At 39.5% G+C, this 20,236-nt stretch overlaps 1 protein-coding gene across 3 annotated transcripts in view; it reads left to right on the top strand.

Moving 5' to 3' along the window:
* The first annotated feature begins 1,391 nt into the window (after positions 1-1,391).
* SLC6A15 (solute carrier family 6 member 15) overlaps positions 1,392-20,236 on the top strand; it is a 36,506-nt gene continuing 17,661 nt past the window's right edge. The window contains exons 1-5 of one of the 3 annotated variants that reach the window (XM_007670095.3): positions 1,798-1,875; positions 6,259-6,368; positions 8,521-8,678; positions 9,586-9,712; positions 11,376-11,557. In XM_007670095.3, coding sequence (XP_007668285.1) covers positions 6,326-6,368; positions 8,521-8,678; positions 9,586-9,712; positions 11,376-11,557 — 510 coding nt within the window. In that variant the 5' untranslated portion in view covers positions 1,798-1,875; positions 6,259-6,325. Of the gene's footprint in view, positions 1,876-6,258; positions 6,369-6,439; positions 6,682-8,520; positions 8,679-9,585; positions 9,713-11,375; positions 11,558-20,236 lie in introns of those variants that run through there. The other 2 variants (XM_029079502.2, XM_029079503.2) reach the window with 2 other exon arrangements.

Here is a 20,236-nt window from a genome sequence, read left to right as displayed (position 1 = left end):
ACTCTTTGACATCTGACTCCATTTCCTCTCGCCATTTTTTTTTAGTGGTATTTGTTAAGAGCTTATTATATTCCAGGCACTGTACTAAGCACTGGGTAGATGGAAACTAACCAGGTTGGAGACAATCCATTTCCCACAGGGGCTCTATACGTCATCTTTAACTGCATACTTTCTATTTCCCCTCTACCTTCAAAAAGTGTAGGATTATTCTAAACTAAAAAAAAACTCTTTGCCCTAAGTCTTGTTCAAACTCCTCAACTATATAGTACACAGCCACTCACATAACTCCCTTCCCAGCCCTACATCCCACATCTGCTCTTTATATTTATATCTGTTTACCTCAGGACTTACACAGATTTTTCAATGTCAGCCAATGTCTCTTTTAGTCTCTCAAGTGCTTAGAAGAGTGCTCTGCAGGCAGAAGATATTCAATGTATACTATTGATTGATTTTATAGCAATGACTGTGGTATCCATTAAGTACTCACTATATAATAATAATGTTGGTATTTGTTAAGCGCTTACTATGTACAGAGAACTGTTCTAAGTGCTGGGGTAGATACAGGGTAATCAGGTGGTCCCACGTGAGGCTCATAGTCTTCATCCCCATTTTACAGAGGCACAGAGAAGTTAAGTGACTTGTCCACAGTCATGCAGCTAAGTGGCCGAGCTGGGATTCGAACCCATGACCTCTGACTCCCAAGCCCAGGTTCTTTCCACTGAGCCACGCTGCTTCTCTAAGTACTGATCTAAGTGCTGTGGTAGATACAAGATAATCAGGTCCCACATGGAATTCACTGTCAAGGTAAGAGGGTTAATGGGTATTGAATCCCCCTTTACAGTTGAGGAAACTGAGGCACAGAGTATTTAAGTGACTTGCTCAGGGTCACACAGTAGGCAAGTGGTGGAGCTAGGATTAAAACTCAGGTCTTCAGGCTACAAGGCCTTTGCTTTTTACCCATTATATCATGTTGCTTCTTAAAGATTGAAGTGAAATGGAGTGTTGAGTAATTTAGTGAACACTGTTTCTGTAAACCACCAATGCACTTAATCCAAGACCCTAATTAATCATAATACAAAATTTTTCTTCACTGTCTTCCAGGACCAAATTAATCAGATAACTTCCTTAACTTTCAATTTCATACTATTACAGATAAAGATTCTACAGTACCTGTTATGTTTTGCTAACATGCAGTGGAGTCAAGCAATTATATCAGCTAACTCAATTCTTCAGGAAGTTAAACTCGTTCCTCCACAATTTTTTCTTCAAATGATCTGTGTAATTTCTGCATTTTACGTTTGTGGAGGCAGGATTGGAAATATAATTAGAACATACGTAAATATTAAGGTATTTCTAATTATAATTAGTCATATTTTTTAAATTCAAACAGGTATTTATGGTTCCGTGAAAATACAGACCAAGAAGCCTTTGATTTTTTTTTTTCAACCCGTGTCAAGAATTTGTTTGATAATCTCTTGGGCGTTTTTCTTCAAAGTGACACAGTCTTTTTGGTGTGACATTTCCCGAACAAAAAAGCTGGTACAAGAATTCTTAATTTGCCTAAGTTTATTTTTGCACTCTTTCAAATGCCTAAGAACAGCAAGGCGGTTAAAAGAGAACTAGATGATGAGGTCATTGAATCAGTCAAAGATCTTCTTTCTAATGAAGACTCTGCAGATGATGCTTTTAAGAAGAGTGAACTGATGGTTGATGATCAAGAAGACAAAGATGTAGATGCTGAAGAGGGATCTGATGCAGAGGATGAGAGACCAGCTTGGAACAACAAACTACAGTACATTTTAGCACAGGTTGGATTTTCTGTAGGTTTAGGGAATGTGTGGAGATTTCCATACTTATGTCAGAAGAATGGAGGAGGTAAGACCATAGCTTTTCATTAATTTGCTTTCTGGATCTCATTGTATAGCAAAAAATTATGTGATGTAAAAATTACTCTCATATCAAGATGACCTGGTATCATATAAACAGAGTGGCTTGATGGAAAGACCCCGGGCTCGGGAGACAGAGGTCTTGGGTTCTAATCCCAGCTCTGCCACTGGTCAGCTGTGTGACTCTGGGCAAGTCACTTAACTTTTCTGTGCCTCAGTGACCTCATCTGTAAGATGGGGATTAAGACTGTGAGGCCCATGTGGGACAACCTGAATACCTTGTATCTACCCCAGTGCTTAGAACAGTGCTTGGCACATAGTAAGTGCATATCAAATACCATCATCATTATATTTGAAAAATTAGAAAAAACAATCATTGTTAGAAAAATATGAAAATGATATTGAAAATTATTTTGTAGATCTATTGCTCCATTTATTATATTACTTCTTATGCTAATTTGTTCTCAAGCTCAAAGTCATTTATATAGGCTGTAGACAGTAAAATATTTCTCTTATAAATTCACTTCTTCATAACCATTTGTGTTTTTAGACAGAAAAGAATGATCAGCCATTCTATATCTTTAATGAGTACAGAACCAGGAAAACATATTTGAATTGTTGGGTTCCATGTCAGCCTGGTGGAAATCACTTTCTAGCAAAGTGCCTGCAACTTGGGCCTCTGGTTTTGCAAATCTGACAGGAAAGCAATCCACTCCCTGGTCCTCTAACTTCTCTGCCCCAGCTTTCTGTGGCTTTTCTGGCCAATCTCCAGCACTTCAGACTTGTCTCCCTGGTTCCTCTGTGCCACCCCAGTCTTCTTTTTCGATTCTCTAAACTTTTTTTTAAAAAAATTTTCTACTACTCCAACCCTCCTGGGGCCTGTCAGTGACCTACTTTGTGGCTGCCGCTTTGTTCACCCTCGTCTGTCTAAGGCTGGGAGGAGACGGAGGGAAAGCCAGAAGTTGTGGAGGAAGATGAAAATGAGGAGGAGTGGGAGACAAGGGAGAAATTCTAAGCCTTCCTTGCCTCATCTTCCTCAGTCCCCGCCATCTGCTCTCCTCCAACCCACCCAATGTGGTCCAGCCAAAAGAGTGAACTTTGTGCCTCTCCACTTAGAAGTTCCTCAAGGCTGGGAAAGAGCGGCAACAGCTTGGTTTTTGATGGGACCTATCAGCATGAATTACCCTCTGGATTCCTGCTCCAGGCTTGGGATCATTCTTCCAAACTGGAGAGTGTAATTGGAGGGAATTTTCTTGTCTCTAATATACGTGGTTTAAAACAAAAGACTGAGTGAGAATCCTGTGAGATCCTCTACCTCCATTTATAAACCCTATTTCTTCCTGATAAGCCAAACTAAATTCCAGTGAGATCGTAGACTCAAAGTAGCTTTCATTTCTAAGCATAGATGATGTAAAGATCAAAGCAACTCTTCTTTTCAAGTTAAATCATAATTTAGCAATTTAGTTATCTTTCCAATGGAATGGATAAAAAAAGTCGATAGTGTAATCATTAATCAACAGAAGTGTTTGAAAGTCCTTTTCAGCCAATAGGAATAATCACCACATTAGAAAAATGAACATGAAACAGTAATGTAGAACAATATTTTATATTATCTGTGTTTTCTGTTGGATATGCTGTTACAAGCAAGTTTTTGTCCATAGTTGGTAGCTTTTGGGGCTTAATATAGCATATCAGTTTGAACCATTTTACAGATGTGGGAACTGAGGCCCAGAGAAGTGAAGTGACTTGCCCAAGGGCTCCCAGCAAATAGCGAAGATGGGATTAGTACCCAGGTCAGAAGGACCCAGACCCCTGGTCTATTTACTAGGCCATGTTGCTTCCCTTGTGGTTATAGTTCTTCTCTTGCCCCTCCCAGGAATATCCTTGCTGGGACACAGTGCAGTGAGTGAGTAGGAAGACTTGCAGGGGAGTAGCAGCACATGGTAACATGCATGGGGGAGAGGGGGAGGAGAGTGGTCTTTACCCACATCAGCCAGGTAAAGCAGAACCAGGGCTAGAACCCAGGTCTCCTGGTTACCAGACCAGTAGCCTTTCCACTGGACCAGTGGAAGACTGGAACTTAATAAGATAATGAAGATATGATTTACTTAGATAATACTAATAGTGATGGTATCTCATTATCTGTAAATTTTATCATAAGGTTCTACAAAAATGCAAAAACCTTTTACAAGGGATATGAATTATGGATATTTTGATAACCCAAATAAAGGACTTAAAAGTTTAACAAAAAGGACTGGATTCATGGCCTAGTGGAAGAACACAGGATTGGGAGTCAGGAGACCTAGTTCCTAATCCCAGCTCTACCACTCACCTGCTGTATGAGACCTTGGGCATGTCACTTAACTTCTGTGTGCCTCAGTTTCCTGATCTATAAAATGAGGACTCAATACTGTTTTCCCCATTTGGAACAAAGACTGTATGGTCTGTTTACCCTGGTGCTTGACATATTGTAAGTACCTCAATTATCATTAGTACTTTCTATCATCGTCACCATCATTATCATTATTATATATTCAACACTCATATAGCCCTTTCTGCTCATGTTCACCAAAAATAAGCTCAGAATAAGCAAGCCCCCACTAGACTTTAAGCTCCCTGTGGGTAAGGAACATGCCCAACAACTTTGTTATTGTGTACTCTCTCAAGTGCTTAGTACAATGCTCTGCACAAATTGTTCAATAAATAACTTTGGTTGATTTACTGATTTCTTCCAACTCAAGGTCTATTTTAAAACCACACAGAACATATTCAAGTCATTCAGATACTGAGGTTTTTTTTATTACCTCACAGTATTCCAGTGAGGTAGGATATGTCAGGTAGTATTGCGTTCATTTTAAGGATAAGAAAAATGATGACCTGTGAGATTGTGACCTGTCCATTATCCTGCAACAAGGTCATGGAAAATATACCACTAGAATTCAGATCTCCTCTATTCCCAAATCTCTTTCCACACTCCCCACCTCCTCTACTCACCTGGGGAAAGAGAATACATTTAGTTTTGATATAGTACGTTTCCACTATATTTTTTGGTGGTAATGTTGCTAGGGGATTAAAGAATGTACTCATTCCCTGTGCAATCAACAGACACTGACCTCTTCAAACCCTGTTATTCTTGAATTTCCCAAAATAGTTTTTTGATTCTGCAAATGAAAATATGTTCTTACTGTTAAACATGTGAAGGACATTGTTATATTTTCAATACTTCTAAGAAGAGTGCTCGACTTAACACATATCATAATTATTAATACAATGTCCATCCCATGTGTCCCTCACATTTTTTGAGATTTATAGATTGTCATTTAAATAAGGGTATCCATAAAGATATTGATAGGAAATGTTTTTAGGTATGAAGAAAAGTAAAGGGAAAGGAAAAGAGAACCAAGAAAAAAAAAGGGAAGGCAGTGGTAGAAGGAAGGAAAGAAAAGAATTCTATTGAGAATCATTTCAGATTACAGAAGAAGACACTTAAATAATTCTTTAAAACTTTGTCTCTGAAAGTCTCTTTTAAATTATCTTCCAATAATTACTTTGATGAATCTAGCTGTAGAAATTCACAGGTACCACCAGGGCATTTTCATAGGAAGAGAAAAATGTGTGGATGGAGTGTGGAGTCATCAGAATATTTTTTTTTTAAAAGCAAACTGTTAAACTGTAATGGGGATTATTAACTCAACCCAATTATTTTCTTCCTCACATTTTAGTTATATCAGTAAGCTTGTCTATATTTAAGCTGAAACAATTAACTTTATTTTAATCAGGATCAACTACTGAATCATTCATGGAAAGCTATAAATAATGACTATACCAGAATGAGTTTCCTGACTGGATTTTTGGAAAGGGAAGGATTCTGTCTGTGGGAATGAATTACAGTTTTAGAATGGCTGCCTGCCTAAACCATTCACTTTGCTCTGGTCCTCTATCAGCTGTAATCCAGAGGGACTGTGGGATTTAAAGGTAGTCTCAGGATGTCCAGGCTGATCTGGTTGAAACAGGTCTAAGAGAAGTTGACCAAATGTCCCAAAATGGGTGGGAAAGTCATGCTTTGGGGTAAGCTATTCACTGTCCTAAAAGTCATTAGCAGGAGGACTCTCTTGTAAGTGTGGGAGAAATCCTTGGCTAGCATGGCAGTGACATAGCAGGAATGGAGGCAGCGTCCACCACTAAGGGAAAGGAGGAGGAGTGCTAGATCTTCCAGGCCTTGGAGGAGGTTTCTAGCATGACAGGAAACTGAGTTCCATGGCCTAGAAGACCCAGTTCTGGCATAGCCATGGTGGTTGCTGCTGACCTCTGGCACCGTCAGCCATTGCCTGCCATTGACCTGTGCCACTTCCTCCATTTGGCTTGGTGGCAGTGGTGCTGGCACTTAGCAGCAGCGGTGACACTTGCCTGCCCTTGGCTGAACTTCTGGGGCTAGAAGGATGGTGAAAAATGGCAGTGGCAACAGCTGCAGTGAAGAAGGAGGTAAGTCTTCTTGTATCCTTTCTCTTCCCCATTTATCTCTGTTCTCTTCTTTCCTTTTATGTTTTTCCTCTTAGTCCTGTCCTTTTGCTTCTTCTTCCCTTTCTCTTTCTCCTTTTCCCCATCTCCAAGCAAGAAAAGAGCCAGATGAGATCCAAAGATGACCAACTGGCCCACACGGGCCCTGGAGCCCTAGAAGATCCTGGTTTCTGTATGGGCTAATGCGGCCTTAAACTTTATTTGCTCTACCTAATAAAACCCCAGGATCAGGACCTATCAGAGATGTCAACCCATGTTATCTTCCTCCTAAGATCAGGTGACTGGGGAGGGAGGGACAAAAAAAGGGTCCATTTTCATTTTCTCCTTTCCCTCTTTCTTGTCCCTTATCCCCACCTCATTTTGGTCCCACCAACATTATCTAAATTAATGGGATTCTGTTTACCCTACCTTAGGGTCAGGTGACATTAGTTGGTTGTCTCTGATATGGCCTGTTCCGGAGGTTGTATTACGTGGGAAGAATGAGATGCAAGGATGCACTGGCCCACCATATTAACTGGAAATGCCTGGTGAACCAGTAACTTTATTGTCCAACCTGACTTCTTCCTTGCTCACAGCTCAGCTCAAGTCAAGTTAACTGCTCCGGGGCAAGTTAGGAGAGCAGAGGGTAGAAGCAGGGATGTTTCTGCTCCTCAAGCTGCTTCTCCCCTACCCTCTATTGTAGGGGGTTCATGCCAAAATTTTTCAGTAAAGATTTCAGACTGACTAACTTCAGGGAATAGCTACAAAGATGCCACTAGATATTAGTATTAAGATTCCTACAGGGTTAGGTTTAGACACTGGCTTACATGTGGTCGAAACAGGGCTGTGTGTCACCTTCGTCGGTTGGAATTTATTTGTGTAATTCCTTGCAGGTAGATATTTAATGGCTACTGATGATAATAATGATATGAACTTTTCTCCAAGATTGATTGATTGGATCAAAATGTGATTTTTAGCAGATGATTTGGATTATTTCTACACCTATCCCTTTTACGACCTTAGAAAGATTTGGTCATAGTCCATTGCTTCAATTCAGTTAAACCCCTTTTAATGTTATTATCATTCTATTTTGAAAACACATCCTGCCATACAGTATGATTTCCAATATATGCATACAATTTCATACATATGAAAATATCAATATTTTCTTATCAAGCCTCTTGAAATTGCTAATGAAACTATAAACATTGAGCACCTCTACGCTTTTATAATGACTGCTATAGTCTTATTCTTTTCATAACCTTGTTAGTAGCTCAATATCATTACCTTTATTTAAATCTTGAGTAAACAAAGAATATATTTAAAGTGACTTAGAATAATCAAACAGTGGAATATCTAAAACTAAGTTACCACACTGAGTCTGAATTTATCCGTCCAGGATCCCATGGTAACTTTGATTATTTTAGTGGAAAGGTCTTGGAGGTCTGAGGTCCTCCTGGGCTTCAACGAATTCCCTAGGCTGCCTAGGTTGGGATAAAACTCAGGAAATACAGTGCTCTGAACACAGTAAGCACTCAATCAATACGACTGACTGACTGACTGAGAAGTCAGCAAGAACGCTTAAAGCCAGCTGGATATCATTCACATTGGAGGGGTGCCATCTCTATCTAGTCCAGCGTGGCCTAGTGCAGAGAGAGAAGGACTGGGACTCAGAACGACCTAGTTCTAATCCCGGCTCTGCCACGAAGCTGCTGTGTGACCTTGGACAAGTCACTTAACTTCTACGTGCCTTAGTTACCTCATCTGTAAAATGGGAATTAAGACTGGAACAATTTGCTATGTGCAGTGCCTGGCACGTGGTAAGTGCCTATCAAATACCGCTATTATCATCTCCAATCAAATGGTTCATGCCACTGGGTAAGCTATTTTAAAAGCAGACACAATAAATGTTCTTGGGTTATTGTGCCAGATTAGACAATTGGTATTTCATTCACCTGCAATCAGTACAATGAGCCCTGTATTATCCTAATTCTTCCCCCCACAAGCATCTTACAAATGAGGAAGGGATATACTGTTTTTTTTAAAAAAAGGAAGACACTCTAGTTCTTTAAAATTATTTGAATATATGTGCCACTGCTGTATTATAAGTCTGTTTAACCTGTGTTTGTTTCCACAGGTGCTTATCTTGTGCCATATTTAATACTGCTGCTGATAATAGGAATTCCCCTATTTTTCCTGGAACTTTCTGTGGGTCAAAGAATACGTCGTGGAAGCATTGGAGTATGGAATTACATAACCCCTAAACTGGGTGGAATTGGATTTGCAAGTTGTGTCGTGAGTTTAGTTACATTAAGATTTTATTTATGCTTAAAATAAAAATAAGCAAGAGTAATAGTTCCCACCTGATTTGCACTCTAAATTTTTAAATTTCTAGGTGCAGAAAAGAAACGGTGTTTGATTTGAGTGTAAATTTTTGGGTAATATTATCTGGATTCTAGTCATTCTTTTAAACAAGTGATTAGTTTAAAGAAGAGAGCAAGAAAGTATATTTTTGGAAACTTTGTGTAGTATTTTTATTTCTAGTCAAGGAAATGGAATCAATGGTGTTTATTAAGCACTTATTGTGTGCAGAGCACTGTACTAAGAACTTGAGAGAGTACAAAACAACAGAGTTGGTAGACACATTCCCTGTCCACAAGGAGCTTACAGTCTAGAAGGAATAAGCTCTCAGAAGCAGGAGAAGTGAGAGTCTGGGGTAGTCAGAAAGTTCCTTTAGGAGGGCCATTGAGTGAGAGCTGGGAAGAGTCAGTGAAGAAAACAGAAAGTAAAAAGAAGAGAGCTCCTGGAGAACTTTAAAGTCAGTCATGGATAATAATGTTTGACGTGCAGGAAATCAATAGCTTTTGGAAGTTTTTGAGGAGAAGGCCTATGTGAGCAGATGATGTTTTATGAATCCACCATAAATTGTCATCAATGGAAGCTTCTTTAGAAATGTAGACAAATATCCTAGATCTTCACTATCCACGAGAAGAGAGACCTGTAGTTTTCATGTTGGACAATCCAAATAGCAGTCTCTCTGGCCTAATACATTCAGTGGCAATTTCTGTGGATTTTCCAAACCAAAAAAAAAATCAAAAATTTCATAGCCACGTGCATTTCTTTAATTACCATGTAAAAGTATTTAATTAGTCTAGTTGAATGCATTAACTCTTCTTTAATTGTAGGCTTTTTATTATTGTAGGTATGTTTCTTTGTGGCTCTTTACTACAATGTCATCATTGGATGGAGTTTGTTCTATTTTTCACAGTCTTTTCAACATCCTCTACCTTGGGATCAGTGCCCTCTGGTGAAAAATACTTCTCATACTTGTAAGACATAGATGCATTTCAGTTTATTCTATTAATTTTAAAACTGATAGGACAAATGCAAAAGAAATCAATATTTTCACAGATGCATTGTACATATGATTTAAAAGTCAGTCTTCAAAATTTGCTTGGGATACTTGATTTCCCAAAGGATAAATCATTCCTTTTCCCCGACCTATATTGCTTTCAAGCTAGTTGATCAAAGTGACTCTACCCTTTCTCAATCAACCGATGGATTTTAGTGAGTGCTTACAGTGTGCAAAGCACTGTACTAACAGCTTAACTTTGCTAAATCTTGTTTTTGGATCTAAGAGTGAAGAAGGGATTAGGCCGAACGAGGAGGTGGGATTCCATAGCCGAGAGGGACAGGTTCCAACTGGTGAATCCTGCAATTCTCTTGTCTCCTCCATAGGGCCTCCTTTGGGTTCCAGACCTGATCCTCTTCTCTTCCTCATATCCATATAGAAGGGCACAGAGGCAAGGCTCAGTCTGGGCTGAGTAAGATACATAGGTTAGGGGAATGTGGTCAGGGTTTCCAAATGATACATCCTGCATTTTTGGGGGGTTCACTTCTCTCCTTTATAGGGCCTGTGCCAATATTCTGGGCCTGCTCCTCTTCCCTTCCTGCATCATGGGGTTAGTGACAAGGTGGGGCTTAATTAGAATTTTTTTTTCCAAACTGCCATGTTAGGACTTTGGTGCAACAGTCAAGAGAGAACATTATATTTTCTTGGATATACCAATGTCATATTTGCTTATAATGCCAAAAAAATGGGTTCAGCACCAAAAAAAAAGGCAGCAATTAAAACGCTAAAAATTAGAACAAGACTGTTCTTGTTACCACATCATTTTATTGCCAAAGTAAGATAATCAAAAATAAGTTCCTCATTTTTAGAATATGTTTACTCATGATAATTGCACTCTTTACTGTTCCCATTTATGACAGCAGGAAATATTTGCTGGTTGATGTGGAATTTTAAAAAACATAAAAATGAACACAGATCCCAGAATAAAGTCTATACATCTGAAGTATCTAGGAAATTGATTTCATTGAAAGTTCATAAATTGCCGCCTTTTGTGGGTCAAGGGTCTCACTGGAGTTTGAATTGGTGAAAAAGAGTGAATTTGCCTACTAAAAGACCCAGATTTATTTTAAAATAGTAAATGAGAAGGGGTGAGAAGAGAAGAGCATTCCTGAGAAAGAAGTGTATTGAAAAATGAAGAGAATTAGATGAGGCCAATGCAAATATTGTGGAGTGGGGAAATCAGGAAGGATGTTGAAGATTTATTGAGGCTACTCATTTTGTAAGCAAGGGTAGTGAGGACTATTGCAAACATAAGACACCATCCAGAATTTGAACCATAGGATTTAAAATGGAGAAACTTCTCGGAGAATGCTAATTCCTTATTGCCTTCAGTCAAGAGCATGACATACTTATTTTAGAAATACATAAAGTAGAAATATTGGGTAAAATTTAATTTCTTTGTTACTTCATGTGTAAATGCTATTTTCTATGATCTTACTAGAGAGTTACATAATTTTTTAGTATGAAATCCCATTTTTCCAGTAAAGCTTGAGGAATACTCTGTCATCTCTCTATCAATTTAATCCGATTACTAAGGAATTTCTGCCTAGAGTAGTAACTTTTTTTTCCTCTTCTCAAAGTTGTGGAGCCTGAATGTGAGAAAAGTTCTGCAACCACCTATTACTGGTATAGAGAAGCACTGAATATTTCCGATTCCATCTCAGAAAGTGGAGGACTAAATTGGAAAATGACAATTTGCCTACTGGCTGCTTGGGTTATGGTTTGTCTGGCAATGATCAAAGGCATCCAGTCTTCAGGCAAGGTTAGTACTGTGTCTTCCTTCCTAACTCACCTATTTTGATTGTGGCATTCCTGAATACCACACCCTTTCCATTCCCTGCTATAAAAGCCACAGGGGCAAATTAAAAATAAAGATGATCATGAAAAGCAATTAGTTGAAAAGAGAAACAAGAATTGGTAAAGAATGAAAGATTGTGCAAGTATCAACAGAAAGCTAAAAAATAAGGCTAAAAGTGATTGTTATAGTAATCTCTATTTACATTCAGTTCAGTCTTGGTGCTACTTCTAAACTCTGCCTTTCCACCGCACCTCAAATTTTGTGATTTTTTTTTAGCTTGGAAGATATTCATTTTAAAACCTCTTTGTTGCACTCAATGATTTGTCCAGCTTGAATTGGTGGACAAGGGATAATTAATTTCACCCTGATGTTGTCACATTAGAGAAGCAGCATGGCTTAGTGGAAAGAGCACGGGCTTTGGAGTCAGAATCCCGGCTCGGCCACTTGTCAGCTGTGTGACTTTGGGCAAGTCACTTAACTTCTCGGTGCCTCAGTTACCTCATCTGTAAAATGGGGATTAAGACTGTGAGCCCCACGTGGGACAACCTGATTCCCTTGTGTTAACCCCAGCGCTTAGAACAGTGCTCGGCACATAGTAAGCGCTTAACAAATACCAACATTAACATCACCATGGATAATCAGTAGTGTCAAAGATATTTTCTGGGCTGTCAGTGGTCTTAGAATGAGGGACACAACTCAGAGGTTCCAGTAGAGCCTAATGGATTGCCTCTAAACACACTCAGAGCAGTAAGTGGTTTAGAGAAGAAAACTGGAACTTTACAGAATATTAGTATGAAGTCACATTTTTGAATAGACATAAAGAATGATAGTGATTCCCCAATGATTTCATCTGACTAAATACACATGTTGTTTTTCATACTTGAAGATGACATCTCTGCATTGGGACAGGCCCACATGATAGTAATAATAATAATAATAATAATAATAATAATGTTTGGTATTTGTTAAGTGCTTACTATATGCAGAGCACTGTTCTAAGTACTGGGGTAGATACAGGGTAATCAAGTTGTCCCACGTGAGGTTCACAGTCTTAATCCCAATTTTACAGATGAGGGAACTGAGGCCCAGAGAAGTGAAGTGACTTGCCCATGGTCACACAGCTGACAAGTGGCAGAGCCAGGATTCAAACCCGTGACCTCTGACTCCCAAGCCCATGCTCATTCATCTGAGCCACACTGCTTCTCTATGATATGATAACATCAAAGCCCCCATTTTGTGAAATCACACTGATTTCATTCAGTCCCAGAATTTTTCTCCTGAGGGAATACGGGATCCCCCACTTAACGTCAATCAATGATATTTACTGAACATTTGCTGTGTACACAGCACTGTATTAAGTGTTTGGAGAGTACAGTACAACAGAATTGGTAGACACATACCCAGCCCACAACAAGCTTACAATCTAGAGGACAGACATTCAGTTGAGAGCCTCTGCAATCTCCGGTCAGATCTGACTGAACAATCCTGCTGCATTTGAGCTCTCAAGCGAAAGTGGGGGAAGCCACAACAGAAGGAAGCTCTACACTGAAACTTAAAAAAATGAGCATCAAAAGCATCCAGTCCTGTATTGGAACCAAGCATAGGAAGGCCAGTTGAAAGTTAGAATGTCCAGTATAAAACCTTATAGCTAGCCATAGCTAGAATGTGCAGCTCAAAAAGTCCAGAACGGGAACAGGGGTGGACCATTCTGTGCTCAGACAAAGAGCTATTCTTGCTTCTGCTGTCTTTTTTAAAAAAAATTGTGCAGCATCTACTAATGTTTGAAACAGTTTCTACAATTCACATGACTGATTTTTTTGGACACAGTTCAGAGTTACAAGGTATATTGTCAAAAATAAATTTTTAACTGCATAGAACTGCAATTCCAATGTAGCTGCAAGGAGAATTCTGCTACTTATCAAACTTTCCCTTTTGGAAGACACTTAAAAGCTTGAAGATCTGGTCATTATATTTCTTTAGTTCAGGTGATAAAAAGTAGATGGTGATCCCCATTTTATATTCCTAAGTCTGAATTTAAAATGTATCAATAAATCAATGGTATACATTTAGTTCTTACCATGTGCAGGGTACAGTATTAAGCGCTTGTTGGGAGTACAACAGTATTGGTAGAAATGTTCCCTGCCACAATGAGCTTACAGTTTAGAGAAGACATGGTATATCGAGCCTTTACAATTTAACTGAACCCACACTTCTGTCAGATCATCGATCCCGAAAGCAGTGTTAGCAAGTGGCAGCTCAAACCCAAAAAACAAAGAAAAGTAACCCTATATAACAAAGAACATTGGTCATACATCATTCTTTACAGTCAGAGATGAATATATAGAAAAAGGTCATTAGTCTTTTGTCCTTTCTATCCAAAGGACAGATGAGAGGCCATTTTTAATGTCCTATCAAAAACTGCTACAAAGTTTAGTTATGTTTTCTTAAGCAAAAGTGGTGCTATATTTTCATGTACACTCAAAAACTCTCAACTTGTAAAGTTTAGAAATCACTTTAGAATGAAAAATGCCATTTGCAAGGAAGGCATATACAAACCAAAAGGTTCAAGTAGATGTGTCAATTGATATCTGAAAAATACAGCTTTATTACATGTTACTAAGGGTAGGGTATAATTTATTTCACCTGAAATTACAACTTGCATATACTGGCATATTGTCGATACACTGAAAACCCCCTATTTATGAGGAAGCAGAAAAGGAAATAAAACATTTCCTAGGTGTGTAATCCTGTTCCCCCCCCCCCCCGTCTCTCTCACTCTCTCCTCAGGTTACACAGCAGGCAAGTAGCACTGCAGAATTAGAATCCCAATCCCCTGAACTCATAGGTCTATTCCCTTGCCACTGTGTAACTAATATAGAATATACAAATCACCAACTAAACACAAACAATTACAGATTGTAGTCATCAATTTCCCCCCAAATTGATTACTAATATAAAAAAATCCTCATTATAGAAATTGTTGAATTGTAGTCCACGGTAGGGTCACAACAAAGTAATTAGGTTAGCACTACGACTAATAGTGAGGTTGAGGTTAGAGCAAGGTTAAGAATTTGGTATTACCTAAGATTGGGAACTAGACGATTTATTTTCTTATTGTCTTTGACTGGATTGTTTTTCCTTAACCCTAGCCCACTGAATTACTGAGTTGAATTTGAGATTCTTCTTTTTGATGTTTAATACATAGTCAATTCAATCAGTGATTTTTATTAAGAGCTTACTGTGTGCAAAGCACCATTCTAAGTGCTTGGGAGAGCACAATACAACAGATCTCTGCCCTCATGTAGTTTACAAACTAAAGGGGGAGAAAGATGTTGAATTACAGATAGGGGAAGTAGCAGAGTAAAAAAGACATGTGATAAATCTTGTGGGGCTGAGGGTGGGGTATCAGTACCCTTAAGGTGTACAGACCCAAGTGCACAGACAACACAGAAAGGAGGATGAATAAGGGAGAACTGAGCTTTGTGAACTAACATCCCAAGATGATTAGGTTATGTTTGGACACCAAATTCCTCACTTCTTGTTTTAAATTATGGTAGAGGAGTCCATTCAATCATATTTATTGAGTGCTTACTGTGTGCCAACCACTGTACTAAGCGCTGGGAGAATATACTACAACAACAGATAGATTCCCTGTCCACAACCAGCTCATGGTCTTGAGGAGTTCTTTCATTCTGTATTTGGACCGAGTTTGATCAAGCAACCATGAATGTATTGGCAGGCTCACAAAGGAAAGGAGTCTTCATTTTTACTTCTTTCCACCATGGGCCTCCTGGCTCCATTTACAGCCACTCTCTTTCCTGGGAAAATCTATGTAATTTTTAACAGTTTAAGGAGAGGCTGCTAAAATTAGAGAGGGAGGGGTGCTGATACAGTCATCACTAAACTCCCTCCTTTAGGCTTGCTGAGAAAGTCCTGGATTTTAAATTTGCACCACTCTAGCCACACATAATCACTTAATTAGCTTCTTCCTGAGATTTATATATGGTTTACTGAATTCATCGTATATAATTTCCTTGGGATTAAGGGCATAATTGAAGCCCAAGGCATGATTTTTTATTTTTTAATGCTGATCATCTGATTGCTTCGATGACACCATACCACAATTGGAATACAGTTACACTATATGTCAACAGCATCTATTGAACACCATTTTAATAAATGATGATTTATTTCCTTTCTGTCTACACTAGAACTAGCAGAATCTAATACACTGCATTCAATGCTCTACTGTTCTTATTGCTTCAGGAACTCAATTTAGTTTCAACCCAATCTTTAAAACTGGATTTAACTTCTGATATTGCTGCCCTAAATGACACAGATCTTGAAACATTGTATTCAGATGAAGATTTAAACCAATTTTTACGTACACATTTTCATTTAAATGTTAAACATATTGGTTTGTATAGTTTTTCATGCAGACAATAAATTATAATTTCAGTAAATTCTTAATTTAATCATTTCTATATAAGCATGAGCCTCACAGGTTCTCTTTACATATCTAATACCACATACCTCCATAATTTTATGCTATAGTTTGTCTCCCTTGGAAAGGCCAATTTTGCCAGTATTTTCAAATAATTTCCATTTTATATCCCTAATTTAATACCAGGCTTTGTTTATTTTCCAGCTTCAACTACTACAAAATGAAGTTTGGGATGTGTTGGAGCAAGGGGAAAGGCATTTTTGGAAGGCATTTTAATTGCTTCCCCAGTTAAAGTTACAATAGTACAGGATTAGGAGATGAAAGCTCTAATTCCTACTTCGGATTGTTAGAGCCCCTCTTCCTGTCATTCCTCCTCCTAATTCTCTTTTGCTCGCCTCATCATCACAAAATAGGGTTGGATGGTTTGAAGTAGCATGGCCTAGTGGATAATAATAATGTTGGTATTTGTTAAGCACTTGCTATGTGCCGAGCACTGTTCTAAGCGCTGGGGTAGACATAGGGGAATCAGGTTGTCCCACGTGGGGCTCACAGTCTTAATCCCCATTTTACAGATGAGGGAACTGAGGCACAGAGAAGTTAAGTGACTTGCCCACAGTCACACAGCCGACAAGTGGCAGAGCTGGGATTCGAACTCATGAGCCCTGACTCCAAAGCCCGTGCTCTTTCCACTGAGCCACGCTGCTTCTCATAGATAGAGCATGGGCCTGGGAGCCAGAAGGACCTGGGTTCTAATCCCAGATCTGACACTTTCATTCATTTATTCAATCATATTTATTGAGCACTTATCGTGTGCAGAACACTGTACTAAGCACTTGGGAGACTAAAATACACCAATACACAGTCACATTCCCTGCCCTCACAGAGCTTCCAGTCTAGAGGAGAGGAGACGGACATCAATACAAATAAATAAAATGACAGATATTTACATAGGTGCTGTGGAGCTGAGAGGGGGGAAGAAGAGCAAAGGGAGCAAGTCAGGGCAATGTAGAAGGGAGTGGAAGATAAGGAAAAGTGGGCTAATCTAGGAAGATCTATTAGAGGAGATGTGCCTTCAATAAGACTTTGAAGGAGGAGAGAGTAGGGAATTTGAATTTGTCGAATTTGAGAAGGGAGGGCATTCCAGGCCTGAGGCAGGATGTGGGTGCGAGGTCTGTCGTCACCCAGGTGACACTGAGGCACAGTGAGCATTACACAAGTGGATTGTGTGTGCTGGGTTGTAGAAGGAGAGGAGCGAGATGAGGTAGGAGGGGGCAGGTTGATGGAGTGCTTTAAAGCCAATGGTGAGGAGTTTTTGTCTGATGCGGAGGTGGATGGGCCACCACTGGAGTTTTTTGAGGAGCGGGGACACATGTCCTGAACGTTATGTAGAAAAACGATCCGGGCAGCAGAGTGAAATATGGATTGGATTGGGGGAAAGACAGGAGCCTGGGAGATCAGCAAGGAGGCTGATGCATTAATCCAGCAGGGATAGGATGAGGGATTTTATTAACGTGGTAGCGGTTTGGATGGAGAGGAAAGTGGATTTTAGTGATGTTGTGAAGGTGGGACTGACAGGATTTAGTGTCTGATTTAATACGTGGGTTGAATAAGAAAGAGGAGTCAAGGATAATGCCAAGGTGATACAATGATAGAAAAGTCAGGGGGAGGAGAGGTTGAGGAAAATTAGGTTGGATGGAGCAGAGGCTGTTTGATTTGGCCAGGGGAGGACAGGTATGACCTTGGACAAGTCAGTTTACTTCTCTAGGCCTCAGTGCCCTCATCTATAAAATGGGGATAAAGACTGTGAGCCCTCCTTAGGACAGGGACTGGGTCCAGCTGATTATCTTGTAGCTACTCCAGTGCTTAGAATAATGTGTGGCACATAGCAAGTACTTATTATTATTATTTGAAGATACCACCATGGTTACATTTTTTAAAGAAATTCCTATATCATTCTTATGTGTACCATCAGTGAAATGCTTTACACCCTTGTTACGCATTGCTATTTTACTGTATTAAATTTTGTAAAAGTTCATTAACACAAAGAAACACAAAGTAGGATATGGTGCAGTACAGTAAGGCTGAGGCAGAAACTGGAGAGTGTGGCAGTTTCATGCCTTGACTGACAGCAGAGACATAAAACTGCTTCCTCCTATTCCAAATATACTTGGCAACTCATGGATTATGTTATTTTTTCCCAAACTTTCCCTGTGTATATCCAAATCATGTAATGAAAGCATGTGTTAGAGCAGAAGTGGGTGTATAGATATAGGCAAGATTAACGCTGTCAGTAAAGTAATTAAATTTCTCAATATGCAGCTTTAATTATATGCATTTTTCAACCGCATTAGTGGTACTTCCAAGAGAAGGTCACTTTTAAATTATAACCTTGTTTTTATAGTACCTCAGTTTCCTCTGAATCGTCAGATTGAAAAAAGGATATTTAATAGTTGTGGTTAAATCAAAACCTAGAGCTTTTCTTGAAGCCTAAATTTAATTACTTCAACTGGCGGTGATATCTTAACCATGTGTCGAAGTGTGGATGAAAAGGCTCTGAGTGAGATAACAATCCGTTCCTCAGTCTGTGCATGAAAAAATTAAGGCTAGCCGCACTTGCCCTTTGCAGTCCAATTCATCTCTTGGTCTTTAAATGCCCCCTAAATTTCTGCTTAATGACTGCCTCACCCACCTTTGATTGTCACCTGCCAGATTCTCTGCTTGCTGTTGCCAGTGGTCAGTCAGCTAATGGTATTTACTGAGTGCTTATTGAATGCAGAATGCTATACTAAGCACTTGGGAGAATGAAATACAACAGAGTTAGCAGACACAATCCCTGCCCACAAGGATTTTAGAATCTAGAGGAGATAGAAATTAACATGAGTTTCAGATAGGGGAAATGGCATAATATAGAGATATGTATGAAAGGGCTGTGGGGCTGAAGGTGGAGTGAATTTCAAGTGTTTAAGGGTACAGATCCAATCCAAAGGGTGCAGATAGGAAGACAGGAGAAATGGAAGCTTAGTTGGGGAAGTATCTCCTACTTAAAGTGTGAGCCCCATGTGGGAGAGGAACTATGTCCAACATGAGTAACATGTATCTACCCCAGCACTTAGAATAGTGCTTGACATATTGTAAGCACTTCAAAAATTGACTTAATAAAGTAAAAAAAAAAAAAGGTGTGTTGGAGGAGATATGATGTTAGAATTACTTTGAAGGAGGGAGAATGGTGACCTGACAGATATAAAGCAGGACGGAGTCCCAAGCCAGAAGGATGTGGGTAAGGGGTTTGGCAGGGAGATAAGTGATACTGAGGTACAGTGACTAGGTTGTCGTAGGAGATCAGTGAAGTAAGTTAAGAGAGGGAGAGCTGATTTAGTGCTTTAAAATCCTCTCAACTGTAATCTCTTTGTAGGCAGGGAACTTACCTACCAACTCTGTTGTATTGTACTCTCCCAAGCCCCTAGTATAGTGCTCGGCACAGAGTAAGCACTCAATCAATACAATTGATTGATGAAAGCTTATGGTAAGGAGTTTTGGTTTGGTGTGATATGGATGGGCAGCCATTGGAGGTTGCTGAGAAATGGCAGATATAGACTCAACATTTTTTAGAAAAATAATGTGGGCGGTAGAGTGAAGTATGGACCAGAGAGCAGAGAAACAGGAGGCATAGAGGTCAGTGAGGAGGCTGGTGCAGTAGTCAATGTAGGATATTGCAAGTTCTTGTATCAGTGTGATAGCAGTTTGGATAGAGAGGAGTGGATAGTTTCTAGATATGTTGTGAAGACAGAACTGACAGGATTTGGTGACAAACTGAATATGTGGGTTGAATGACGGCTATGAGTTGGGGATAATGCCAAGGTTACAGGCTTCAAGGATGATAGTGTTGTCTACAGTGATATAATGTCAGGGGGCAGACAAACTTTTTGTGGGAAGATGGGATGTTCCATTTTACATGTTAAGTTTGAGGTGTCGGTGGGACAAATAGGTTGAAATGTCCTGAAGAAAGGAGGAAATCTGAGCCTACAGAGAAAAGAGTCAGGTCTGGGGAGGTAGATTTGGGGTTCATCCACATAAAGATGGGAGTTGAAGCCATGGGAGTGAATGAGTTTGCAAAGGAGTGGGTAGGGTTGGAGAATAGAAGGGGATCCAGAACAAGCCTTGAGGTACTCCTACTGATAAAGTGTGGGAAGCCGTGAGAA

Source organism: Ornithorhynchus anatinus, chromosome 14 (assembly GCF_004115215.2).
Source record: "Ornithorhynchus anatinus isolate Pmale09 chromosome 14, mOrnAna1.pri.v4, whole genome shotgun sequence".
Classification (NCBI taxonomy): Eukaryota; Metazoa; Chordata; class Mammalia; order Monotremata; family Ornithorhynchidae; genus Ornithorhynchus; species Ornithorhynchus anatinus.
Note: the sequence above shows the minus strand (reverse complement) of the source record. Positions and strands in the feature narration are given on the sequence as shown.